General features: G+C 56.2%; 5 protein-coding genes across 5 annotated transcripts; 1 reads left to right on the forward strand and 4 right to left on the reverse strand.

Annotated features, from left to right (window-relative positions):
- Positions 1-22: 22 nt before the first annotated feature.
- On the reverse strand, positions 23-7,922 carry MONBRDRAFT_32966 (uncharacterized protein; the record flags this gene model as incomplete). Its single annotated transcript, XM_001747087.1, has 23 exons — positions 23-420; positions 630-1,310; positions 1,439-1,495; positions 1,684-1,908; positions 2,073-2,168; positions 2,263-2,442; positions 2,598-2,651; positions 2,779-3,003; positions 3,139-3,327; positions 3,409-3,475; positions 3,584-3,669; positions 3,763-3,938; positions 3,986-4,092; positions 4,137-4,206; positions 4,373-4,606; positions 4,698-4,894; positions 4,944-5,140; positions 5,212-5,280; positions 5,357-5,544; positions 5,656-5,739; positions 5,874-6,006; positions 6,096-6,308; positions 6,402-7,922. 23 exons carry the CDS (start codon positions 7,920-7,922, stop codon positions 298-300), a joined length of 5,172 nt encoding a protein of 1,723 aa, XP_001747139.1. The 3' UTR covers positions 23-297.
- A 1,891-nt stretch (positions 7,923-9,813) lies between these two features.
- On the reverse strand, positions 9,814-11,958 carry MONBRDRAFT_26581 (uncharacterized protein; the record flags this gene model as incomplete). Its single annotated transcript, XM_001747088.1, has 5 exons — positions 9,814-10,221; positions 10,305-10,406; positions 10,538-10,669; positions 10,839-10,917; positions 11,042-11,958. The coding sequence occupies 5 exons, from the start codon at positions 11,956-11,958 to the stop codon at positions 9,814-9,816; spliced, it is 1,638 nt and encodes a 545-aa protein (XP_001747140.1).
- A 254-nt stretch (positions 11,959-12,212) lies between these two features.
- Positions 12,213-14,603, forward strand: MONBRDRAFT_32968 (uncharacterized protein; the record flags this gene model as incomplete). Its single annotated transcript, XM_001746961.1, has 8 exons — positions 12,213-12,483; positions 12,810-12,870; positions 13,246-13,303; positions 13,501-13,558; positions 13,652-13,713; positions 13,863-13,922; positions 14,056-14,127; positions 14,237-14,603. Coding segments are annotated over exons 6-8 (456 nt in total), but the record flags the coding sequence as incomplete, so codon positions are not given.
- A 128-nt stretch (positions 14,604-14,731) lies between these two features.
- On the reverse strand, positions 14,732-24,592 carry MONBRDRAFT_32969 (uncharacterized protein; the record flags this gene model as incomplete). Its single annotated transcript, XM_001747089.1, has 21 exons — positions 14,732-15,014; positions 15,152-19,284; positions 19,431-19,552; positions 19,638-19,854; positions 19,962-20,068; positions 20,191-20,315; positions 20,411-20,789; positions 20,876-20,948; positions 21,050-21,171; positions 21,293-21,370; positions 22,084-22,192; positions 22,441-22,524; positions 22,657-22,981; positions 23,127-23,205; positions 23,289-23,331; positions 23,431-23,547; positions 23,850-23,900; positions 23,969-24,020; positions 24,134-24,201; positions 24,297-24,455; positions 24,563-24,592. The coding sequence occupies 21 exons, from the start codon at positions 24,590-24,592 to the stop codon at positions 14,894-14,896; spliced, it is 6,594 nt and encodes a 2,197-aa protein (XP_001747141.1). The 3' UTR covers positions 14,732-14,893.
- Positions 24,593-24,956: 364 nt separating this feature from the next.
- Positions 24,957-26,538, reverse strand: MONBRDRAFT_32970 (uncharacterized protein). The gene has a single exon (XM_001747090.1). The coding sequence runs from the start codon at positions 26,384-26,386 to the stop codon at positions 25,259-25,261; it is 1,128 nt and encodes a 375-aa protein (XP_001747142.1). The 5' UTR covers positions 26,387-26,538; the 3' UTR covers positions 24,957-25,258.
- Positions 26,539-26,559: the final 21 nt, after the last annotated feature.

Here is a 26,559-nt window from a genome sequence, read left to right on the forward strand (position 1 = left end):
CACCATAACCCCCCGAACCACAGCAATTCCAGATTCTATTATAATCTTCTATCAAGAAACATCCAACATACAGACAAGTTCGCCAAGCTGCACGCGTGCATACACACTTCAAAACTCATGCGGCCATGGCATTGAGGTGCAACAGGGCAAACCAACAAATCTCGACGATTAATCAAACAAAAATGTACCAACGTTCTTCTTCCGTCTGAGTCTCAGCACATGCATCGGGCACCAATTGGGCACAAATGTTGACTGAAGCTAATGAAATAATCTTAAAGTGACCAATCCAAAGTGTAACTACTTGGGAGGAGGGCACTCCTCCAATCCTTCCAAAAAGTCAATGCATTTATCCAAGGCATCATCGGCGTTGCGATGAGAGAAGCTGAAGATTTCCCAAAGTCGCGCTTCCACGTTCTCAATCTGTCAAGATGGTTCAGCCCACAGTGAGAAAAAAACGTACAACTCGCAATCACCATGAACACGCAACAACAACAACAACAATAACAGCAACAACAACAGCAACAACAACAACAACAACAACAAGCTCTGCAGTCCTAAAGCAATATGAAATACCAAACCCAGCGTGATGCAAACTCAAAACATTCTCAAGCTGGCACGAAGCAACGTACGTCGGTCAAATGCTTTTCCAAATTCTGCAGGCGCAACTGCAATTGAGAAGCTTGGCCGGCCGATTGTGGCCGACGAAGCGGAGAGTGGTCGCGCTTACTGCTGCCACCCCTATTGCTGCGATGCATATGTGGTGCTTGATGCTGCGGCAAGTGTATGTGTTGGTGCTGGGGCAAAAATGATCCATCGGAGTAGGAAGGCACGCCAAGCACGTATTCATGCATGCCCGACTTGGGGCGCGACATGTGGGTCATGGATAGATCTGGGCGCCCGTAATGTGATGCAGCGTCTGCTTGCTGGCGCACCTCGTCGTGGTGGCGGCTCAGTGGGGAGCCTTGGCGTGCGTCCAAATGCATGGGCGACATGACTGTGTGACCGCGATTTGGAGGCCGGGGCAAGGAACCTCGCGTTGGAACAGAAGGGCCGTGGTCATGAAACCCAAAGGAGAAGTAAGATGCTTTGTCCATGCTTGAGTCGTTGCTTGACACGGATGAAGTGGTTTCAGAGCGCGTCCGTATAGGACTCTCTCGGCGCACGGCCACAATATTAGCATGAGAGCGACGCCGCGATCGACCACCCGCGTTGACGCTTCGCACACGTGTGTCCACGCCCATAGCCTCAGCTTCGTGGCGCAAATCCAACTCGACATCATCGATAGGAATGAGAGCGTTATCCTGAGCCATCTGTAGACAGGATCAGACGCAGGCCACAAGGACAAGAGTCAGATGGAGGCCAAAGACGGCAATGAGCAGGCAAGAAAGGTAATTTTTGCTCAGCAGTGCGTGGGTCTGCATGAATGCTTGACACTCACCTGGGTCGTGATTGGAGCAGAATCGTCGATGCGAAGGGAAAAGCTATACATGGAACGCTGTGCGACCATGCACAAGCATCACGCAGATCCCCAAATCGTGAGAATGCCAACGCGGATCAGCGCGGTGCGGTAGGCGCTTCTGGTCTTGATCAACCGTGACAAGTAGCGTGTTGAGAAAACGATGAACATACCCGTGACAAGCTGGGATGACGTCGACGATGAATTTTACGCCACCAAGCTTGTACCTTGTGCGTGGCCGTCAGAACCTTGACCTCCCGCTGGCGGCAGATGTCACGCACGGCTTTGCGATCACTGCTGCTCATGACCTTGAACACTTGAACCTTTAGCAATTTGCTCACAAACTGATAAGCAGGCCACGGCCAATTATCGTGTGGCAAAAAGTTGACAACACTGCGCGGGATGTTCTCGCACGGCACGAAGATCTCGGCTTGTTGAAGTTGATGAAAGTGCTGCAGGTTGGCAACGAAAGCAAGTCACATAACGCAAGGTTAAACGTCGACGGTGACTGGTGAAATATCATTGGGCTAAGCAGAATGAAACCGCCTTGACTTTATTAAGAGAACCCGAGGAATGAGCCTGCCTGGGCATGGCATAGACACGGTAACAAACATACCATCAACAACATCTCACGGTTCACCGTGCGGTGGGACACTTGGTGCATGAGAACCTCCAGCATGGCCGGTGTGAAAGAATCCAAGCTGCTGGCCGTCTGCGATATGATGGGTTGGTCATGCAGGTCAAGTTCTCGTGCAGGTGGGTAAAGCAACACGTCAACTGCGCAGCGGCAGAAGCCTGGGCCGTACCTTCACAATCAGCTGGTGATAACTGTTGAGCGTCTCGTAGATGTGCAGCGCAGCATGACGCATGCCCACCGGAGTGATAACATCCTTGAGATTTTCAGCCAACATTTCAATGCGACCGTTGCCCCATTTACGAATGGCAGCACCGTTGCCGTTGCGCAGGGCCTGAGCAGACAAAAGACTCTAGAAACACGATAATGGATGACACAACCATCCCAGAAAGCAGGGGCAGCATGCGAACCATGAGAAGGAAGGTGGGCGTGTGGGATCCGCAGGTGATCGCTGAGAGGCGAAGCCAAGATGGGGAAGATGAATACACGAGGCTTGTTGGGGCACACCTCGACTAAATCGACAATCATACGCGGATGGCCAGCGGTGCGATCATCAATCAGCTACAGATGGGAAGGAAAAGAAGAGGATTGCCAGGGTGAGTAACGGTGATGGCATAGTTTGCGCATTTCCACGAGCGGCTCGGGTCGGAAACAACGAGGCAACAACTACTCTGCGAGCAAAACGTACCTTCACTAAAGAAGGTGGCAAATCGGCCGGCCGCACAACCACGCCACTGGGCTCGGCGTTGCTCAAGACGGTCGCCGCCCATTTCAGACGAGTTCGCTCAGAAAGCAACCGCAGGTCTAGACGGGTGTTGGTGCGCTCTGCAAATTTGATCAGGTCCAGCACCTCCACGCGCTTGCACGTCTCCAATGGGTTGGAGAGCACAAACAAAATCAAAGGTTGTAGCAACTGTGCAAAGGCAAAAAAAAAAAAAAAAAAAAAAAAAAAATTGAAGCATGTGTAAGTTTGAGGCATGCATGGCCAAGACTTTGGTGCAGGTAAAGACCACACGTGCTGGCCGATCATATTTGAAAATGAGCGTACGTGATCTTCACGGGAGTCGCAGAGTCGAGCCAGTTCGTAGAGGAGCAACCAGCCACCATCGTGTGCAACATCCACCGAGTTGTGAAAAAGTCGCATCACAAGAAAAGTAGGATACTCGTCGGCGTAGCTGGTGACGATCCGAGCCACGATTCGCACAACCAAGACGTCGTTGATGGACACCTCGGGAAGCTGCAGACAACACACAGCCAGGCACATCAGCACTTATCCAAGCCCCAGCTAACAGCGTACATGAACTGCGTGCACACATACCTCGCCCATAGGAAGATCCTCCAAGTGACGCCACAGGCTGATAGGGATGGCTTTGCAGCCAACCAAGCTATGGTGTGACCAATTAGGGACAGACCAACAATAAGAAGAAGGGAGCAAGGAAGACACTGTCTGATTGTAAAAGCGCACACGCCACACATCATAAACACCGACGCACTCTTCGCTTTCTCGATCATTTGGGGCAAGCATGGTTTCAATCCACTTCTCCACGTCAATATCCTTCTTTTTCAGATTGGTAAAAAGCTATGCCAAAACGCGTTGTTCCAATCAAAAAGCGTCCGTTGGTGAGACGTGCACAAGTAGCGCGCCCATCAGTCTCATCAGGCCACGACAAACCTGTTGAAGGATGGCAGCGGCGTATTGCCACTTTTCATCGCTCACGAGAACCATATGTCGTGGGCCAGCATGCTCGCCCTGCGTCTGCTTTCGACGCTGCGCCTGGTCTCCCACGCGCAACATGGCGCGCTGATCACTGGGAGCAATTACCACGTTCATCCCACGGTCGCGGGCGGCTGCAGCCAAGCACAGACAAATTGATCGGCAACACACACACACATACATGTGAGTTGCATGTTCAAAAAGAAAGCCGTGCATAGACTGGAGCCCTTGCAGCCCTTGCCAGCATGGGATGAGGGCATTCTTGAGTAACCATGCGATAGAGTCAGACTGGAAAGCACGTGGAACGAAGCAGAGCTAGATGTCCAACGTACAGCGCATCAAAGCTGCCGCCAGTGGGGTTTTGCCGTAGCCGGGTTGTGCGGTCAAAAGGATTGTTCCCCCCTGTACGCCCAGGAGCAAGCCAGAAGACGACGTGAGTTGCGGAATGAGGGCGGCGTTGAGGCCTGAAAAAGCCCGCGAGGCTGGGTTGGCATTTCGAGTAGGCCCAAAAAAGCGGTGACCAAGCAGCTGCCACGCACGCTATGATTATAAAGACGTCCGAGCCAACCGCGAAGGGTTTCCAGCTCGTCTTCGCGACCTGCCATGTACGTGTCTTCTTCCAGACGATCATCATGATCGCTCTTGAGATAGTCAGAGAGGATGCTGGAGCGGGGGGCTGGTTGAAAGGCTGGCACGGGGTGGGCCTTGCCCTTGAGTGTCAGGGGCTGCAGCGTTGTAAATTCAAAGTCATCTCCAGCATATTCAGCCACCACGGCCCGCGTGGCCTCATCGATCAAAACGCCTGGACACGACAAGGCCAAGACCAGTGAGCGGCGCGCAAAGTTTAGAGCGACGGGGCTAGTGCTGCACGACGAGAAGACAAGTGTCCATACTTGATGCCGTGGCCTTGGCCATGAGGCGTGCCGAGAGGTTGACGGCATCGCCAAGAACGGTATATTCATGGCGTTCCTTGGAGCCAACAACACCGCAGAAAACACGGCCGGTGGTCACGCCAACACGCGCAAACACGTGATCACCCAGATTACTGTCCCCCATTCGTTTGCACCAGAGGTCGCGGTCGTGAGAAGGTCTGATAGTTGGCGGACGGGCATGATTGGCGGCGAAGACACAATGTGTACCTGATACCAGCTGCCAAGTCAAGGGCGGCACAGACGGCGCGAACGGGATCATCGCCATGATGCACAAAGGGAGGAAGGCCAAACACACAGAGTGCTAGTAGACCCTTGTCGTCCACAAGAAGCTTGTTGATGACACCCTCGTAGTTGAAGATGACGCGCTGCAACTCGGTCATGAGCCGCTGGCCAGCCGCCACGGCCTATGGACGAAAAGGATGGTGCTTTGAGCTGGCTCAGCTTCGGGAGCCAAGACAATCCAAACGAGACAAACCTCTTTGCAGTCGCCACTTGGAGACGGTTCTAATCGTAGCCCGCGAATGTTGACAAAGACAATGGAGAGCTGTCCATACCCAGCGTGGTGAGTCAGTGACGAGGCAAAACAATAGGCCTCAACGGCGGCGGCGGCGGGCACGTACAGTTCGCAGTTCGGCGATATGCTCCGCTGTGGAGGCTTCAAGGCGAACACGGGCAACTTTTGGGATGTAGCGAGCCATGTACGGCACCAAGCTGGTGGTTACCGGGAGCACAGGTGGAGTGCAGTCCGTGATCACGTGCTCGGTATCGACTGAGCGCAGCTTGACAAAACGCTTTAGGTAGTCAATGTCTATTTCAACACCGCTGTATATGAGCCTCGGCCCGCATATTCGAGCAACCGGGATGGGCGCATGGTGGATCCATGGTCACGACGTGGAAGGCGGATAGGCAGGCACCAAACCTGAGAAGCCATCAGCGCTGGCATCCACGACCGGATTTGTCAAGGGATCCACCTCGACCAGATCCCCGAGCAAGTCGTGACTCTCTGCATCATTAGAAAGGACACGGAAGCCATGAGTACGCATGCACGTGTGTATGAGATCCAAACGCATGGGATCAAAGCGGCAGCTCGCTCGCTTCCCTGGCTTCAGGATACGAGTCAGCAGACCGAGTACCGACCTGGAGATAACACGACCTCGCCTGCGATGCTGTTGGCCTCTGCAATTGCAATTTGCTTGAGTGGTTGGCCAGCCAGAACGTACTCCCAGCATTTGAAGACGCCGCCCACATGGATGGCAGCCAGCTTGCCCACCTAATCATTTTTTTTTATATATATATTGATAAAAATAGGGTGAGACGAACAAAAGAGATGGTGGATACCATGAAAAGCAGCCGACTTACGCCAAGACCCATGTGAAGGTTCAAGTAATGAGTGTCATTCCCGTCACTTGTGTGGGCAGGCCAAGGACAAAGCTTGAGAAGTTCAAGTGCACAAGCGGCGGCTTGGGTGGCCGCCTGTTGTAGGTTGCGACAGCCGTTGTTGCTTTTGGGATTGGCAGCCCAGGTGACGGTGACAGCATCACCTGCAAACTTGACGACATCACCACCGTAGGACTGTGGAGCGGGCATTGAGTGAGAGAAGGGGCGCAATTTCATTCAGGCAAAGGAAACAATATGAGAAGGTAGGGCGAGGGACCCTGTGCGTACATGTGCCGTGCCGATGAGTTGTGTGAAGAACTGGTTGATCACGCGACACAAGTCTTCGGCGCCGCTGTCATGGGCCTCCTCATCGTGAAGAAAGTTGTCCTCGTACTTGGCAGCAAGTCTCTCCGTGAGTGCCGTAAAGCCACTGCAGTCAGTGAAGAGGACGGCAGCTTCATAGACCACGCCGCACTCACGCTCGATGCCCATGTGTACGTTCTCAGCGAGAAAAGTATGAAGTTGGTGTGAGAGGAAGGGGCGGTACGGGGGGGCCTTGAAGGCAAATTGGTGAGCGATGGAGACCAAACGGATTGACTCCTTAATCTTGAGCCAGTGCTGTTTAGCCCGGGAAGAGCGGCGGGCACTGAGTGTATCGCTACCAGGCGGTGGTGTTGTGGGAGGTGGCGGCCCTCCTTCCTTGACAACTTCGGAAGCAGCAGTCGGGGGTGGATTACTGGTTGCCACCCCAATGACCGCGGCTCGGGCCGGGGCGGCGGCGGAGTCGGCCTCTTCTTCTGCCGCTTCGGAGGACAGGCGTCGTGTTGGGCCTGAAGCTAGATTTGAAGCGGGGCAGTTCTGGGCGGGCGAGCTGGTGGGCGAGGAGGTAGTACCTGCGCCACTGCCAGCGCCATTCCCGAAAGTAAACTGCACGCGCGAAAGGCGCTGACGCCGTGGTGCCGGCTCCTTGATAGCTTGGGCCTTGGCAGTGGTGGCGACTTCGTCGCTCGGGGGCGCGGGTTGCGGTGGGACGACAACATGGCTGCTGCGTTCGAGAGAACGACGGCGGCTCTCGGCGGCCAGCGTGGCAGAGTCGGGCAGTGAGGCGCCGCGAACAATGTGCTGGGAGTCCATGATATCGTGGCCGTTGTTGGTGAGGATGCTCGGCGCGGGAGGTGCACTGACACGGCGGGAGGTGGATAAAACGGCGTCAGTATGTTTGGAGGGACTGGCGTTGAAAGCGACAGGATCACGACGCACGGCCCGAGGAGGACCGTGCGCCAGAGGGCCAGTCCCCACGAGGCCACCCTCAGAGTCCAGTGCGCCGTTGGGTCGAGGAGGAGAAATGGGGCGGGCTTCCATCACGAGGGCGGCGGCTTTGGGGTTGATGGGTGAAGTGGGGGTTGGATGAAAACCGTTGCGATTTGCGGTGGGTGATTGGGAAGCTGAATTGAGCTTTGGAGCCACGGCTGATGATGCGGGTGCGGCCGCTGATGCGGCTGTAGCGTTGCTCTCTGCGGGATTTTTGCTGGCGGCTTTTCCATTGCCGTTCATGCGATGCTGAACAGCAGGGTGATGGAAGGCACCGGCTCGCGCCGCATGCCGGCCTGCCGCAGCCTCGGAGAGCTTTTGCAGCATGGGTGTGGGGCCAGCGCGTGGCCCGTTTCGCGGGGGCATGGGTGCAGAGACGGAAGGGTCACCCACATCTATGTCAGCTTGCAGCATGATGGGAGGCACGGCATCGGAGAGGAAGCGGGGCCGCGGAGCCTCTGCGTTGGGCCGGATGGTCGTTAGTTTGGTGCCCCACATGATTGTCTGAGTGGTACAACTGGCCACGACAACGCCAGAAGAAGGACTCAAGTGGGGGTGGGGCGTGCCCCAGATTGCAGGACGAGAAGAAAAAGTCGAATCAGGTTTTGTTTTTTCTTCAGGTCGCTGAGGCGCTAGGCACCATGGCGGGATTCCGGCGTCGCCAAGGACTGCAAAGGTAGGCAAAGCTTGGACGGGTGCAAAAAAAAAGGGGGGGCTCTTCTTTCAGCGACTGGTTGACAAGACAAGCCTGCTCCTGAAGCAGCTATCCGGCAGCAGGCAGGGCCACGCCAAAGGCAATGAGATGATCAGTTGCAGGACATGGACACGGTGCACGGTGCAAGGGTTGTTGTTGCCGTTGCTGGTTGTTGGTGTGTTGTTGCCCGAGTGGCGAGAGAGGGACGTCAGTCAGTGTGTGGGCACACCGCGCACCAGGATTTGTATGACACAGAGGCAAGACGACAGGCTCGGGAGGAATAATGCAGCCAAGAGCAAAAGTCCGCGCACAGGGGAGGAGACGGTCAACAAACGCACCCACAGATGGACGGACAGGCAACCAGTCAAAAGTGATTAAAAAAGTGGTAGCAGTGTGTGGGAGAACCAGAGCGTGAATGGCGGGTGGAGTTGGGGATGATGGAATGACGCGAGAGAGCGAGAGAGAGAGAGAGAGGAGGGAAAGCCATCAGAGGGCGGACATGAACCAGGACGTGAATGTCAAGGGAAGGGGACAACGAGGGATAGTGGTTAAGCTTTGACGTGAATGCTCGACGCACAAGGGGAGGGGGCACAGAGGAGGAGGGGGCGGACAGAAGCAGGGAGGTGAAGCGGACACGACAAATGATGTTGCAAGGTCGGGGCACAACGCGCGAGTTGGCAACGGGGTGGGTTGTGGGTGTGGGTATGGCACCAACTGGGTCTGCTTCGGTACGAGACGCCAAGGCAACCAGGAACACGGCGCTGTCAAGAGGTGCCGATCGGCTGCCATATCAAGTCGCTTCTTACCTCATCAAAGGGCACAGCCACCAAATCACACACACAGACACACACACCCGTCTACTCGACAAGAAGCGCCAACAACCGTCTCTCTTCCGTCAGGTCCACCCTTACCAACGGTATCAGCGAGAGGGACAGAGACACACACAGGGAGAGAGAGAGGAGGGGGAAGGGAGCGAGAGCGGGGACGGGAGGCTTTGAAAGAGAGAAGGCAGGGGCGGAGGGGAAGAGAGGGAGCTAGGCAGCAGGGCCAAGCAGCCGAGGTGCCAACGAGCCAGCAGCAGTAGCAGCAGCAGCAGAGCCAGGGGTCCCCAACCTTACCAGTGAGACAGAGAGAGTAAAGCAAGTGTGTGTGTGTGTGTGTGTGTGTGTGGTTGGATACAACAAAGTTCTTTTGTTTGCTCTTGATTAACATGTCTCTCATTTCTCTCTATTCTCTGTCTCAGATCTCTCTCTCTAAATCTCTTAGAGACTTGTCTTTCTTTCTCTCTCTCCTTCCATAGAGCTGAGTCCGGGCGTCGAGCAGAGATGAGTGTGCGGCTCCCTTGAAGGGGGTTCGATTACTAACGCGACTCGGACAAGACTTGAGGAGACATATTCACTCGCCATTCATCACGACACAAAAGTCTCTAGCCAAGCCACAAGCCACAATCATGGTGGTCGGCCTTCACCGCCGACCTCACTCCACCTCACACTATCTCACACTACCGTGCGGACATGGGTGGCAGGATGGCCCAGGATCACTGGGAAAAACCATCCACCTCAGACAGCATCAAATTGCATCAAACCGCAACAGTTCAGGGGGCAGACAAAAAGCCCACTTTTTCAAGGCACAGCCAGGCAAGAAGCGGAACGACTCCGTATCGATGAGGGAATGTGGGACCCAGCAGCGCCGAGTTTATTCTTCATCGTCCGAATCAAAAGTAATCCGCTTGGCCTCCTTCATGGGTGGCCCGTTGTCGGCCTTAAAGTGCGCGCCGTACAGGGCGTGCTCCTTGCGCTTGGTGTGCTGCCCAAACTTCATCAAAGCCTCGGGCACCTCGACATCGGCCTCGCGCAGAACATTGCCCAACGCTCCTGCATGCGCTTTGTCGTGCTGGGTAAAAAAGGTATAGGCAATACCCGTGGCACCGGCACGCCCCGTGCGACCAATGCGGTGCACATAGTCCTCAATCGTCAGCGGAAATGTGTAGTTGATGACGACAGCCACCCCCTTGACATCGAGGCCACGCGCGGCCACGTCCGTGGCAATGAGGATGTGTGAATCGCCAGATTTGTAGGCCCGAAGAGCTGCCTCGCGCTGACCCTGCACGCCGCCAAAACATGTCAAATGAGCGCATGAGATCGGAATGATCAACCCTTGCATGTGGCAAGACTGCACGCACGCACCTGGTTCAAGTCACCGTGCATGCCCACAACATTGTATGACTTGCGCTGCAGAAAGCTCTCCAACCGCGCAGCCTCCTTCTTGTACAGGGCAAAAATCAGTACCTAAGCCACCAGATCCCACCCCCCAGCCACGCCATACCGACAACAATTGCATCCATATCAGAGACGGGTGTGCTGTGCTGTGTGTCGTAAGCCTCGGACATGGAGATACCAAGCACGCATCGCGGGCCCACCTTGGCATTCTTGGAGGCGGGGTGCTTGCGAAGCACATCGAGGAGGCGGCGATCCTTTTCCATGGGCTCGACCACATCGACCACCTGCTTGACATTGCGGTTGGCTGAGAGCTCCTCAGAGCCCACGGTCACCTGTCAAGGAGCAGCGCCCGGCCCGACCAGGGCAAGCCGTTGGAAAACTAAGTTATGACATGGCACGGTGTCCACACCCTCGTCGGTAGGCCCAACCAAAAGGCGGCAAGGTCTGGCACGCCCGCCTGGAGAAATCACAACGAGTTGTCAGTGCATCATCGATACGTACCCGCAGCGGGTTTTTCATATAGTTGGCGGCAATGGCGCGCACTTCCTCGGGCCACGTTGCGGAAAACATGAGCGTTTGTCTGCCAGCATGTCAGGCCGAGTGGGGGTCAGAAACAAGCCGAGAAATAAGCAGATGAGAAGGAACAGAATTAATAAAATAACATCAAAGACAGTTGAGGGCAACAGGCCATTCATGGAACAGACCGTTGGGTGCCCACGGCGCCAAGAATGAGCTTGATATCGCGTTCAAATCCCATGTCAAGCATGCGATCGGCTTCATCGAGGACAAGGTAGGAGACATGGCTGAGATCAAGCTTGCCGTCGTTGAGAAAGTCCACCAAACGGCCCGGGGTGGCGATGACGAGCTCGCAGCCTTGACGAAGGGCGGTGAGCTGGTCGCGCTTCGAAGCACCACCGTACACGCACACGGCGCTGATCTGGTTCAAACTCTTGACAGCATCTTGAGCAACCTTGTTGATCTGAAGGGCGAGTTCGCGGGTTGGGGAGAGGACGAGAACGCGGGGGCAGTTGGTTTTGCTGCGACCAAGACCCTTGACGTGCTGGAGGGCGGGAAGGGTAAAGGCCAGAGTTTTGCCGGATCCCGTTGCGGCCACGCCGACCAGGTCTTGACCCTGGACGACAATAGGCCAGCAGCAGCTCTGAATGGCAGTGGGCTTGTCAAAGCCCTTGGTGCAGGCCATGAGGTCGGCATCGACGCCTGCGTCGGCAAAGGTCATGGCCGGAGGGAAGGCGTAAGCGTCGTGACCCTCGCCAGCTTCAATGGTGACGTTAAACTCCTTCCAGAGCGCATCAATGGCTTTGCGGTCGGCCTTTTTCACTGATGGCGTGGCACCAGCTGCGGGAGTCGGGGCAGCCGACGCGGCTGCGGGGGTGGTCTTGGCCTTTTTGTCCTTTTTGTTCTTCTTCTCCTTCTTGTTCTTCTTCTCCTTCTTTTCCTTCTTCTCCTTCACCTCGACAGGGGCGTGTTCATGGACGTGTTCGTGATCCGCGGCCTTGGCGCGCTTGGCCTCGGGGGCAGCGGCAGCCGACGCCGCGGTGGATGCAGCCTCAAGCGCCTGGCGTTTTTGCTTCTTCTCCTTCTTGCTCAACTTGCGCGCCATCTGAGCGCCATCCTGAGGAGCCGCCATTCTGACAAGACCTAGATTGAGAGAGCCCCCCACACGCGCACCAACACAGGGACACACTGTGAGCGTGCACCCGCACGCAAATTGTCCATCAGCATGTGCGCCAGATGGCGCGGCGCGTCCATCCGTCCATGCGTGCGTGCTTCCCAAACCAGCAAGCACGACCAAACGGCAACCACGATCCCACGCACCCTTTGGGCTCTTCTTTCACGTGCTGCACCAGAAAACAGGTATAGACCAAGACGAGGGGAAAGGCGCGGAGACGAGAAGAAGAACCTGATTCTAAAACCTGCTGATCAATCGCCTCCCGAGCCAGCCGCTCTCTGCCAACTGCGCGCCCCCGACACACACGCACACACACACGCGCGCGCGCTCTCTCGCTCTCTCTCTCTCTCTCTCTCTCACACACATAACACGTGTGTGTGTGTGTGTGTGTGTGTGTGTGTGTGTGTGTGTGTGTGTGTGTGTGTGTGTGTGTTTTGGCTGACAATTTCTAATATTGTCAGCATGTGTGATTGAGATGAAGGAGGGGAAAAAGCAATCAAGTTTTGAGCGAGGTGTATTTCTAGACTGATAAAAGTTGCTATGTTTAGAGGATTTGCGGTGCGATATCGTCGTCATCACCCTGACACTGGTCCTTTGCCTCTCGGTCTCTCCAATCTCTGAATCCCTCTCGTCGTCTCTCAAAATCTCTGAATCCCTCTCGTAAATCGCTTCTATCCTCTCTTCATCCCTCTCAAGTCCTCTCAAAATCTCTCCTCAAAACCTCTCTTCCCTCTTCTCTCTCTCTCAAAAACTCGACTCTTTGGTTTTTTCTCTTTTTCTAGATCTCTCTCTCTCTCTCTCTCTCTCTCTCTCTCTCTCTCACTCTCTCACGGATCAAAATGGGTACGTCGCTCTCTCGGTTTCGTGCTCTCTCTCGCGGCTTCGGTGCCTGGCAGAAACGGCAGCGTCGTTTGGCAAATGCATTCATGGTTTGGAGAATGAATCAAAAGGGCAGCCAGGATCCATATGTGTTTTCGTCATTCACTTGCTGAGCAATGGCAACATGAGACCAATACATCAACACCAGAGCCCCGCCCCTCCTCGTTCACTGCTCTCGTCACTCGCTCTCACCGGCACGAGAGAGGCGAGAGGGAACGAGAGAGGCGAGAGGGAATGAGCGAGTGCGGGGCGCACGCGGCCTGATCTACCTTGGTCTCCATCGTTGATCCATCCTCACCCCACCTTCTTCTCCAATTTTTGCTCGGATCCGCGACGTAGCTGCCAAGGGTTTCCCCGGTCTTGATAGCTTTGAAGATGACGACATCAGCACCCAGCCGTATGTCCTGTTTGCCATGTGTCTTCCCGCCGATCCCGCAAGAGCCTGGTTCCCCGGCCATGGTCGTCCCAGCCAGGGGCAAAGATGCCTCGCCATGCATCCACCTGGCCTTGTCGGGGCGACTCGCTTGCTTTGCGTTCCCTTGACCACCCCCCGCCCATATCCTCACACACCCGCCGCGGCATCCGATCATGTAGCTGGAACTGGGGTCGCATCAGCCGCGAGGAGGCTGTCAAGGAGCTTGCCGGCAAGCCCGTAAGTTTGACCATGGCGTCTGTGCCACCCCGCATATCCGACTTTTTTGGAAGCCAAGTCACCCGATCTTGCCCTGACATTCCGTTCCCACAGGAGGGTACCTTCCTTGTTCGTCTGAGCCAGACTCAGGACGACGCCTACTCCATCTCTGTGGTGTACGTCCTTGACCCTTGTCTTTTTCTTCAGTGCATCCCCAGCCACAAGCCGCTCTAGCCAATTTGACTGCATCTCTTGGGCTCACACCATGCAATTCCCCGTGACCGCTCCGATTCTTCCCGGCTGTTTTTTGTCCCTTTTTGAGCAGCCAGGACGGCCAAGTCCGCCACATTCGCGTCATCTCCACTGATGAAGGCTTTTGCATCAAGTGAGTACCCCCGCTTTCACACCCACCCATAATAACACGCACGCGCACACATACCTACCATGCCGGCCCGACCAATGGACCGCGTCGCTGACCTCTTCTTTCACCCGAATCCCACCCACGCTTCGATCCGTAGCAAGGCGGATGCGCCCTGCAGGACAATCGCCGAGCTTATTGCCGAGAAGCAAGGCGAGAAGATCAAGAGCAAGTGCGTAGCCACGCCTTTCCTGCCGCGCCCTGGTCCCTTCAACTCGCGCTGGTCCCAATGCCCAGTGCTGTTGGCCTCACCATCTGCTTTCTCCCATGACCCGACTCAGGCTTCAAGGCGAGAATGCTAAGGAGACCGTGCTTCTCCGTGACCCCCTCCCCTATCAGGATGATGACGACATTGCCTTTGACGGCAAGGGCTTCATCAAGAGCTAAATGCTCTTGCCTCTCTTCCCACTGGCCGGTTTCCTTCTTCCCTCCTGTTGTTTTGGTCCGCAGCCCTTGCCCTGATCCCAACCCCGTCAAATACACCGCCTTCATCTTTTATGCTGTTGGTGCTTGCTTCTGCCTCCCCTCGTCCTTCCAATGGCCCATTGGGCCTTTCCCCTGGTTATCGGGCCTCCCTTCCTCTTCCTCTGCTCTTCTGCCCACATGTGGCCAAGTCCTTGGTGCTGTTGTCAATAGAATCTTGGTGTTATACCGCCCCTCGGGTTGCACTACTCAATCTCAGAATCAATTCGGGTTCAGGCCACACCGCCTGTGGGGGTTGCACGCACACAGGCAGGCATACCCAAAGCGATGCGCCGCCCACAAGCAGATTTGGGAGGTCAAACAAAAGCAAGAATGAGGGAATCACAAGAGTATAGAGAGTGAAGATGAAATCAAAAACCTAAAAGACTTAATGGAGAGTGGACCCCAAACAGACGCCCACCCAAAACTCAAGAGGAAGGCAAGAAAAGGCAAAGATCACGCGATTGTGGCTCAAGCTATGCCTCCGAGGTGGCCTTTTGAATCGACGAGTAGAAGGAGGACTGCCGAGAAGCGCGCGCCGCCGTGGGTGCCGCGGCAGTCGTCTCCAGCGTCTTGTGTGCCATCATTTCATGCATGCTACAAGGTTATGGTCAGGCAACATTGGCAAATGAGCATAGCAACTTGAAAACTGTTCCCCGCCAACCCGTTCGACATCGACGTCCCTCTCTGGTCCTCTACCATCCCCGTACTCGAACCACGCGACAAGTACTTACTTGGTCCAGTCGTCGTAAATATCGTAATCTTTGGTCAGAGATGAGCCCTCACCCGAGGAGATGTCCATACCACCCTGACGACGGCGCCGCACAACCGCGATGCCAACCGCGACAATGACAATCACGATGCCACCGGCCACAGCGGCAATGATGATGACCAACGTGGTGTCATCGTTACTCGACTCCTCCCCCGTCGACTGCTCGCCGCCGACCGGATTCGATGATGACTGCGGCCCTCCATTGGACGGCGTCGTGGTTGTCGTTGTTGTCGTTGAGGTTGTGGTGCGACGGCGCGTCGTGGTCGTCGTGGTCGTGGTCGTGGTCGTCGTCGTCGTGGTTGTGGTCGTCGTCGTCGTCGTCGTCATCTTCACCGCTGCCAAGTCTGGGGCACTCTGCTCGCTGAACGGATTCTCACTGCTCGTGGGCTGCTCGTTTGCGCCCGAACGAATGGCCGGGTTTTGAAGCTCAGCAACCAGTTCGTCAGTGTCATCCAACATGGCAGCGGCCTCGCCCTGGTTCAAGCTCGTAGGTAGCTCCACAATCACGTCCACGACTTGGTTCAAGTCGCGACGACGCGTGTCAACAGCCACCACGCCCACGCGCACCTCATCCATGTCCACGGCCGAAATGAAGAGCTTTCGCACAGCGTTGATGAAAATTCGCCGCGCAAGCGTGTTCTGAGTCAGATCCTGCGTGCCCCCCACATTGGTCAGCTCGAAGGAGCGCCTCAAGAAGAAACGGTTGGCCCCAGGAAGAGCGCGGATCGGACCACATGTGGCATCGCGACGCGAAGACGGCGCCTGAGATTCCATCTGTCCCGACGCGCAGGCGGTCCAAGCAAAGCAGGTCGGTGCACCATCGATGCCATACGTGCCAAAGGGACATGCTTTGCACTCGGTTGGCTGTGTGGGGCCTGTCACGCCGCAGTAGGTCGCCACATGCTCGTCGTCCGCACAGCTAGCACAAGGCGTGCACGTAACGGTTGTGACGCCATTGGCGCAGCCACCCGTGCGATAGGAGTTGTCCTCGCACGTGTTGCAGGCCGCGCATTGGCGATCCGTGGTGCTGGTGGGCGATGCCGTTTCGACGCTAAACGCCCCACATGATCGCAGGGGCGTACACTCAATGTCCGAGGTGGTTGTCGCTGGGCCGGACTGGTATGAACCGGCGGGGCAGGCGGAGGAGACCGGCTTGCAGCTCGCGGCCCCCGCTTCATCCTGATAGGTCGTGCCCTCCACGCAAGCCGTGCACACCGCGCCGTCAGAAGGCCATGCCCAAGTGGAACCAGCGCAGTAGAGCCTGGGGCTGTCCGCCGCATACCCGGCCGCACAAGATACGGCACAGAAACTGCCAGCTCCATTGCTGGCGGTGCAGTCGGTCGTGCCGATGCCTTCAAAGTCGCTCTCCGACACCCCCGCGCTGCAGGTGCGGTACTCGCACGGGAAGGCAGAACCAGTTTCCCAGCCATCGGCGCCGCACCGCACGAGCAAGGCCGACGTGTTGACGTAGCCCACTTCGCAGGACACATCGCACACGGTCCCAAAGGTGGTGGCTTCGCAGTCCACCTCGGCGTTGGTGATTGTGGGCTGGGTACCGCAATCCTTGGGCGTGCAACCTGAGCTACCAATACCATCGCCTTCATACCCGTCGGGACAAACGTCGCACGCAAAGGAACCCGCCAAGTTTTGGCAGCCTACACCCGGATAGCAAGGATCATCCACACACTCATCGTCGTCGATGCAGGTCCCATTGGGTGCTTGGGTATAGCCCGAGGGACAGGGCTCACACTCGTAGGTTCCATTCAGGTTGACGCATTCACGCAGCGCCGGGCAATATTGAGCAATGCCGGCGCGTTGCTGCGCGCACTCGTCAATGTCCCGGCACACGCGACCTTCCTGATAGGTCGTGTACCCTGTCGGGCAGTTGGAGCAGGAGACCACACCGCTGGCAAAGGAGCAGTTGCTGAGTGGATCGCACGGACTATCCGCGCACAGGTCTTGGAGCTCGCACGTCAAGTTGCCCTCCCAAGAGCCGTCACCGCCGCAAACGAACGTATTGGAAATGCCGTCCGGCACGACATAGTGCGTCCTGCAGCGCTGGACGCAGGTCGCGCCGTACGCCACGTTGACGCAGGCATCATTCCGCGCATTGGCATCCAAACCGGGGATGGTAGTCGGGCACACCACCTCCTCGCATGTGTAGCCATCGCCGGTGTAGCCCGCGGGGCAAGGATCACACGTGTACGTATTGGATTCGGTGCCCGGATGGCAGAGTTCGGGCAAACCGCATGGCCCCAGCAGGCAGGCATTGACGTAAGCAGTAGTGGTGCTCGTGGTCGTGGTCACATCCAGGGAACTGCAAGCATTGTCAGCAAAGGTGCAATCGTCGCGTGCAGTGCATTCGCTGGAACTGAAGATGTACGTGCAGGGCACATCTGCGCCGGTGTTAACGCAGACATCGTAGGCATCTCGCCATTCGCATGTCTGAGTCCGCCCGTCGTTGTCGTGGGTACAGGAGGTCGCGGTGGGCAGCGCTTGGCACGGGGTCTCGTGTCCGGCCGCGAAGCACTCCTCCTGGTAGGCGTCGTAGACACATGCGTCGAGAATCTCACAATAGAAACGAGAGGAGACAAGGCCGCAGTCCCGCTGCTCACAGGAATTGGTCCCGAACGAGCTGCAGTAGTAGGCTGGACACTCGGCGGCACTGAACGAGCTACAGGCCGGAAGGTCTGCGGGAGCGGCGCACTCGGTAGGATCGCTGCACGGCTGACAGCCCTGGCTCGAGTCGTATTGGCAACCGCCCACAAAGGTACAGGCGGCCTCCGTCTGGTAGACCATGCAAGGAACGGTCGAATTGAGGTCGTAACAGCGGTTTGCATACACGTTGAACGTACAGGTGGGGTCTTCCGCGCAGCGCGTCTCATCAGTGTACAGATGGCAGTCAACGGGATCTTCTTTACCCAGGCACTGCTCAATAGCATCGTAGTAGATGCAGCGCGTGTCGGGGCACGAGGCCGCATCGTAGAGGTGGCAGGGTGTGGCCTCGCCCTGCACATTGCAGAAGGCACGAGCGCTGTCCCATTGGCAGTCCTCCGAGGCGGCGCAAGTGGCAGCGATGGTAATTTCGTTACACGGATCGGGGGCGGTGGCATTCTTGCAACGCCCACCTTGATCGTCCACGTTGTCGACAAACACACAGGTGCCCTGAAGAAAAGTGGTGCATTCCTCTGCCAGTGTAAGGGCGTCGCACGTCATTGGCGCGCAGGTGTCAAAGCCGCCATAAACGTTGGTTGTAGGCACGCAGCGGGGCAGTGCAGCCAGGCAGGCCGCGTTGGAAGTGAGTTCAGCGCATGGTGCGCCGCTATCGACGTCGGTGCACTGGCGACGGGTAGAGATGTAGTTGCATGACTTCTGATCGCAAGCACAGCGCTCGTCGCCCAGGTCAAAACAGGACACGGGAGCACAGGTGTCGTTGCCGTCCCAGCGGCAAAGCGGGGTATCGGCACCACACGTATCGCCGTCTGATATGCCGTTGCAGTTGGCATCGTAGGTTGGACAAGCCTGAACACAGGAGGCGCTCTGGCCAGCAGCGCAGGGCGAGCACTGCAGGCCCGAGCTATTATAAGTGCAGTAGTCGCTGTAGAGGCAGTCGTCGCGAGCGAGGTACATGCACGGCAGGCTCTCATTGATGGCCAGGCAGTAGGCGCCATTTGCAACGAAGCGGCAACGATCGCCGTGGCTGAGGCAGCGTGCTTGATCGCCGTTATACACCTCGCAGCTGCTGGCCGTGTCAGGGTCCGTGCAGAAGGATAGATCCTCGACAAAGCTGCAGTAGTCGGGGCAAGAGGCCGCAGTGCCGTAGTACGTGCAGGGCACTTGCTCGTCTTGGTCAAAGCAACGGTCAGCCTCTTGGCTAAATTTGCAGTTCAGGGAGCTTGAGTTGCACACGGCCTCAGAACTGAGATCGCTGCAGCGGAGGTCTCGGCAAGCTTCGTTGTCAACGCCCAGCGGGAAGCAGCGTGTTTGAGGACAGGCCTCAACGCTGTAGCTGTCGCACGCTTGGCTGGTGTCAACGGGCGAGCATACTTCGCGATCGCTGAGCCAACTGCAGTCGGCCTTGTTTTGGCAGGCGGACTATTGCGAGATGAACACGCCAAAACACGAGGCGTGAGTTCGTTCGGAGGCAGTAAGACTGATTTGAGCGGGAAGGAAGAAAAAAAAAAAAAAAAAAAAAAAAAAAAAAAAAAAAAAAAAAAAAAAAAAAAGTCGTTGTTTCATACCTCGGAATAGCGCTCGTAGCAGTACTCTTCGCGACAGGTACCGTCGTTGGTGAGATCGTCCCAGATGCAAGCGTCGACGCAAGCTTCGGGACTGAAGCGCTGTTCACACGGCAAACTAGGATCTATGTGTCATTGCCAGAATCAGGCCGAGGAAACAAAAGTTGTGTGGCTATGTCCAAAGAATAATCCGAGGCAATCTTGACGTACCGATGGTGGTGACGGGGGCAGCGGTAGTGGTCGGACATTCGCCCTCACGATGACATTGGTTGTCTGAGGTGCAAAACTCGCAACTGGGCTCGACCGAACAGTTGACCTCGGGCAGGCCCGGGCACACATTGGGCATCGCCGTGGTCGAGGGTGTGGCGCTAGCGTTTTGACACATGTTTTGGGCATACGTGCAACCCAAGTCGGTACACCACTCTTCCTGCGCAAATGGCACGGATAAGAAGATGAGGAACCCAGTGGCCGCGGGGGGAGGGCAAAGGGAGGTGGGTGCAGGGTACGGGCGACATTTGGCATTTGGTCACTGACCGTTACGACAGAAGAGCATTCGCGGGGTTCACAAGCGGTGGCGCCGTCCTGACAACGGACAGGGCAGGCCCCGTTGGCGAATTCAGAGCAAGACTTGCTGAAATCGTCTGGGTCATGCGCAGGAGGGAGGGGGTGAGTTGGCTTGACTCGGGACGGGAAACGTCGACGAACAGGCGGTGGTCCGTCGACGATGGATAAGGGAAGGAATGGAAAGCGCGCGAGCGCAAACCTTTTTGAAAGCACTGGCCGTAGTTTGCGGAACAATCGGCGTAATCCTCGCACATGGCAGCTCCGACATTCGCGCAGGCGGGGTCCTCACAGGCGTTGGTGTCGGGATTTACGCTGCACATCATACTAATGTTGGCACAAATATGGATGGGGTATTTGGATTAAAACCAAGGTATTGGCAAGGCAGGGTGCGGGCGGGGCCGGGATAAGATGAATCCTACCTGGGACATTCAGCAGAGGAGTACTGGTTGCAGTCTTTGACGGGCTTGGGGCAAGTGCCCGAGTACTGAGCCAGGTCCATGCAAACGGAGTTGTCGTGGCAGCAGTGGTCAGCGGCCATGCAAGAGCGATAGTCGACGGACATCATATTGCAAGGGACTGGAACGGTGCTGTTGCCACAGTAACCGAAACGCTCGTAATAGGTGCAAGCATCGCTGTTTCTGCACGAGTCAATGTCGGTAAACCGACAGGGAAGCGGGGTGCCCTGTGGACGACAGTGAAGCGAGTTGTCGTCCCAGACGCAGGGGGATGAGGTTTGGGTATTGTTCTCACACAGCGGCCTCGAAGAACTGGAATAATCTTGACATGTCGGGGCCTCTCCTGAAGCAGTGAGGAGGGGGGCGATGTTGGATCATGAGCAGGGAGAGTGATGGTGGTAGCGATGACGGCAAATGGGGTGGCCTTACCTTGGGGCAAGCACTTTGCAATGTCGTCATAGAATTCACATTGCAGCGCGGGGTGATAGCTAGAGTTGGAACACTAAATGTTTTGAAGCGGCCGGTGGCGCAATCTGTGAGCGGGACTGTTATTTATCCAATAGCCGGGCCGGTGTCACAGGGGCGGCTGTCAGACGCACGCACCGCGATGGAACCGAAATCAGAGCAGGTGGCGGCACGACAGCCAGTGCTGGCATAGTCATAGGTGCAGCGAACGGGGCAGCTGTTGGGATCGTCAGGATATGACTCACAAGCAGCGCCCGTATCTACCAAGACCAAAGGCAATTTTTCGGACGGGGAGCGGGGGTGCGAAACGGAGGGTTAGTCGAATGCCATATGATGGCAGCGGCAGGGTGGGGCACTGTTGCTGCTCTGAGCGCGGCATACCTCGGGCGTAGCAGAGATCGCGCCATTCCACCCATTCGCAGTCGTTGTTGCAAGTTGCTTGCTCGCGGGAGAGGCAATCTAACGAGAGCAAGGGTGTGCCAGAGGCGCGTCCGCGTGAGTGAGGAGGAGGCAAAACAGAAGGGGCGGAGGGAAAGGGACGAAGAATAGAAGCGGAACATGAAAAGGCAAAGGCGGGAGAGAAAAGGCGAGGGACGGCCAGAGGGAAGCAGAGGGACGTCAAGGGAAGAAGAGGGAGGAAGAGGCAGAGCGAAAGGGAGCAAGAGGGGGGAGGGGCGACTGCCAAAAGAGGGCGTTTGGCGCTCGCACGCGCCAGAGGGAGCAAACCCAAACAAACAAAGAGGGCGCGGATGACTCCATTGCCAAACGACCTTACCAAGCTCATCAGCACCCGAAGACACCACCGCCATGAGCAGAACACAGCCCACCAAGGCCATGCGCTTCCAATACACCATGGTCTCCCGTTACTGCAGGACACGACTCGCCCCACGTCCGGCTGCCATTCACCCCCCAAAAGCACCCAACAGAGTCACAAGAAAAATAGTTGTGCGTGTTGTGCTGTGAATACGACCCCCTCTCTCTCTCTCTCTCTCTCTCTCTTAAATCTCTCAAATCTCTCGAGTCTCTCTCGATTCTCTCGAATCTCTCTCGAATATGTAAACTCTTCTAAACTCCCTCTCACACACTTTTCTCTCTCTCTCAAACTCTCTCTCAAATTCTCTCTCTCTCTGTTTTCATCTCTCTCTCTCTTCCCTAAGTCTCTCTTTTCTTACATTTGATTGATTTCCTCTCTCTCTCTCTCTCCTCTCTTGGTGAGAAGTCACACGGAATATCCAAGGTCATAAACATGTTAACTGTCTGCACTATATTAGTCACCACTTCCTAACGAATCTGCACAAGGAATAGTTTTCACTGCAACAAGTCCCCGCTCACAAAGTGCGCGGTTGATTCGCTGATACACTAACAAATGGTAATGCCACACCATTTGGGCACAACAGCTGTTTGGTTTGGTGGCGTATCGTCACTGCTTGCGTGAGCTAGTGAATGAGGTCAATGGCATGGAGAAAAACGTAGGCCACCGGCACCACGGCCAGGATGGCCAAATGCTTGACACCAAAGTGCCCACGCACCGGAAGCTTGTCAGTGTAGCGCGTCGCGGCATTCAAGGCCAAATGCATCAACACCGTCACCGCCACCGCCTGCACCATGTCCACCTGACCCACGCAGGCACAGCAAGTCACCGTCGATTTTACAATCCGTCAACCCGTGCATGGTCCATAGGGAGCCCCGACAAGCAACCAGGGTGCGTGTGCGGGGCGGCCGCTGATGCGTGCATCATCACATACCGTGTAGTGAAACCGCTCCATCGCGCTGACAAACATCGAGTGCACCCCAAGAGCCAGAAACACCAGCCGCAGTGCCCACGGCACTCGCGGTTGAGGCTGCGTGACGATGCCACACAAAGAGGATGAAAGCTTTGCAAAGGCAAGAGCAAAGGCATGGCAGGCAAAGTTGAAAGCCTCGGCTGGCCTAGCTCCGAGAGCGGGCCAACACAACAGATTGCTCACGTGAAAAAAGACGGTCATGATGGTCGATGCCACCAATGTACCGTGCCCGCTGAATAACAAATCACCACATCCTCCCGATTCGCTCGCATGCTTGAAGATTAGCCTACAGATCGATGGCCCACAACAGAAAGCGAGCCCCAGATGCCAAGAGTCAGTTTGGAACGCCCAAGACACACCGGACAACACCCTCACAAGCGCAAAGGGTGAAATCAGATCGACAACAGCAATCTGCCGGGGCCGGGGCGCACCGGCAGTTGGGATTCAGAGGCCCCAGCGTTGTCGATAAGAAGGATAAAGACCGCAAGGCCCGTGTCAAAATGTGCAACCCTACACGCGGAGCATGAGAAGACGCCATGCGCATCGCATGATCGATATCCCAGGCGCCTGCCGGAGCGGGAGCATCAACGTACAGACGGTATGCACAAACGCCGTTTGGCGATAACCCGTCCGAACCTAAGTCCAGCACCCAGCACCCGCAAGCATGCTTGAGCACGCTTGCCCGGGAGCAAGCCAAAATTGCAAACACAATGATCGGTATCCAGCCAAACAAACCACCATGTACATGACCAGGCCAATCTGCACGCCCAAAAACAGAAAAGTGGGGGTCTGGTGCTCCACCAGCCACCGCAATGAAGTGTCCTCTGCACAGCCGCGTGTTCGTCCCTCTCGCTACGCGCACAATAAAACCACCTGAGAACGCGAGGCATATTTCCCAAGACACACGCCGAGGGCCGAGTGCCAGAAGCAGGCGCATTTGCCGCTCGCAAAACCCTGCATACCCAGCAGTGTGGAAACCACAACCAATCATGAAGCACATCGCGGATGCGTGTCAAAACCAGATGACCCTCTAAGACGTGCTGGCGCCCGTGTAGCATCTGCCAACGCCAACATACATAACCAGACTCGAGGTCAATACGGCCCAGAATTTGCAGTGGAACGCCTTCTCTTGGTCGAAATCATGGGCCACGCACCGCTGTTCGGGCCAACAAGACATGCTTGTCTGCCTCACTCAAGTTGCTAGCCTACTCGAACCAAGAGAATGAGTGTCAAGAAGAGGCTCAGAGTTCTTGTCAAGGCAAACAGGGCGTACCAGCAGCGCCTTGCTCAGCTGCTGCCATGAATGCTCAGCGCTGTTGTTGAGTCTAAAAAGGAAGGCCCGCGTGAGGTTGAAGTCGCTGCGCATGCTCTGCCCCAGCGCTTCGGCATTTGATGATCCGCTACAGGTGTGGAAAAAAACTGCCCGCTAAATACGTACTCTACGGCATGACGCGGGCTCATAGCCAGCCCTGCTTCCTCGCGGAGCCACCGTGCGCCAGTCTTAGCCTGATGCCCAGTGGCACACAAAACACGCACGCCCCAGAATATGAGACCAGCGCCGGAAACAGCAGTTGGCTGGCTTGGAACTGATGTATGCTCACCTCCCAGGATGGATAATGTTGATGGTAGTCTCGATAAACCAGATCTTGCTCGGTGGGCTGCGAGACCAGGTTCACAAACTGCACCTCGGCGTACATGTACACCAGGCCGGCCAAGAGACTCAGCAGCGCCGTCACCGGCCAGGCATGCCATGGCCATCGCTACCAGGCATGAGCATGAGCAGAAAACCAATCAAGCAGTGAGTCCTCCCCAAAGCACCCCTGCTAATAGATGCCCAGGTCGGTAGCTCCACCCAGCGCGCCCTGACCTCGGGCGCAAGATGGCTCCTGATCCCCATGATCACACAGAAAAAAAACACGAAAAAATAATCTAATGAACAATACTGAAATCAACGCCGTCGTCGATTTCCCGAATTTTATCTGCAACAACTTGTCTTCACGCCCATTTACATCTCTACTGCACATTCAAAACATCGACGATAACCTGCACTACATCATCACCAAATCTTGTAATCTGACATGCTGACATCTCTTTAGTGTGCACGTCCGGCTGAGGAAGGATGGCCAGTTTGATCCGAGGGCTTGGAGAAGAAGGAGGAGGAGAAGGAGGAGGAGAGAGCATGAGCGGGAGGCGGAGGAGAGAGTATGAGGGGGAGGCGGAGGAGAGGGTATGAAGGAATAGGGAAGGGTGAAGGATGGAAACAGGGTCAGAATCGATTTCGGGAATTCAGGAAAAGTGGCGCGTTGCGCCCTATTGACTAGCTGTGTAGCAACTATGGTCGCTTAAATGAACAGACAAGAAGGCCGAAGACAAGCAGGCCGTCCTAATGATGGCCCTCGGCTCGAGTAAAGCGCAGAGGGTGGTTTCTATGCTCAACCATGTGGCTCGAGCCCCATGGTCGTGGCATTGAAACAAGGAAAAAAGACGGAATGTATTGGTGTAAGGTAAACGCTCGCTAAGCGAGGCAAATCCACCAAATCAGCAGTTGGGTGCAAAAACTCTTTCAACATATGTATTGAGCGGCGAGGCGGTCCAAGTTGGCGCGGCCCGGGGTGACCGAGCGCTTGCGATGGCCGTCTGTCATGTCACTGTCACTGCTAATGGCGCTGTCTCCGCTGACCTTGCTTTGAATCACGGTGGGATCCAGGAAGCCAGCACGGTGGCTTTTGGGGGTGGCACAACCGCCAGCGGAGCTTGCCAGCTTGATGTCGGGCAGGATTGAGGACGGCGCAGTGTGTTGACGTTGATGCTCATGGCGATGGTGACGAGACTGCCGTTGGTGATGCTTTTGACTGGTTTTCTCGGGCTCCTTCAATGACACGAACCAAGGAAAGTTGGCGTCCAGGAAGAAGGCGACCTCGTCGAGCGTGGCACGCATTTCCGGGACTGGATTGAGCATGCGTAAAAGAACATGTCGCATGGCAGGGGTAAGGAGCTCTAGGCGAGCTTGCACGGGCAGAACGCCTTGGGCAAAGTAGTCGCGGAATTGTTGGTCTCGGCGTGAGGCGCGGTCCCAAGGCAGATCAGCAAAGAGCATGGCGTAGAGGACGAGACCGATGGACCAGACGTCTTGGCCAGTGTGGCAAGGGTGACCGCGAAGAATCTCCGGCGCCATGTACATTTGTGTACCGGGAATCTGTTGTCCGTGTTGATGGCCGATGGGAACCATGGTGCCCAGGTCGTGGAGAACCAGATTGTTGTGCTCGTCCATCAGGCAGTTTTCGGGTTTGATATCACCGTGGACAAAGCCGGCAATGGCCACTTCTTGCGCTGCGTGCACAAGCTGGCGAAGCCAGCGGTGAGCATTTGCTTGGCTCAAGGAGACGGGGGCGTGAGGACAGATATGATGGTAGAGGGTTCCGCGAGGCATGTCCCGCATGACGATGGCCGTGCGTCCGTCGCTGAGGGCAAAGGTGTCCTCGAGGCGAACGATGTTCTGAGCATGAGCCAGCAGCTGCATCATCTGGATTTCGGTCATGGCTTCAGCGTAGCGGTGACTCGCGACGAGCTTGACTGCCACCGTACCAGTGGTGGCAATGTCCAAGGCGCGATGCACGGTGGCGGTGGCGCCATGGCCCAACTCAGCGCCAAGCAGGTAGCGCTTGTTGAGGAGCTCGGTTGGCACTGCCATTTTGTGAGTCGCGTATGCTCAAGGTTCAATCCGAAAAATGTCAAATGAATACTTCGGGGTGGGGCAGGAGGGGGTTATATCAAGGGGCGACTTGAATGTGACCGGTTGGCGCGGTTGAATGTGTCTCTAGTCTAGCCAAGTCAACCGGTCCCAAGCACGTTGGTGGCACCGAA

This window comes from Monosiga brevicollis, genomic scaffold (genome assembly GCF_000002865.3).
Source record: "Monosiga brevicollis MX1 MONBRscaffold_15 genomic scaffold, whole genome shotgun sequence".
NCBI lineage: Eukaryota > Choanoflagellata > Craspedida > Salpingoecidae > Monosiga > Monosiga brevicollis.

Bases quoted from the DNA above. Each gene is read 5' to 3' on its own strand.
- MONBRDRAFT_32970 (XM_001747090.1), bottom strand. From the start codon at position 26,386: ATGGCAGTGCCAACCGAGCTCCTCAACAAGCGCTACCTGCTTGGCGCT.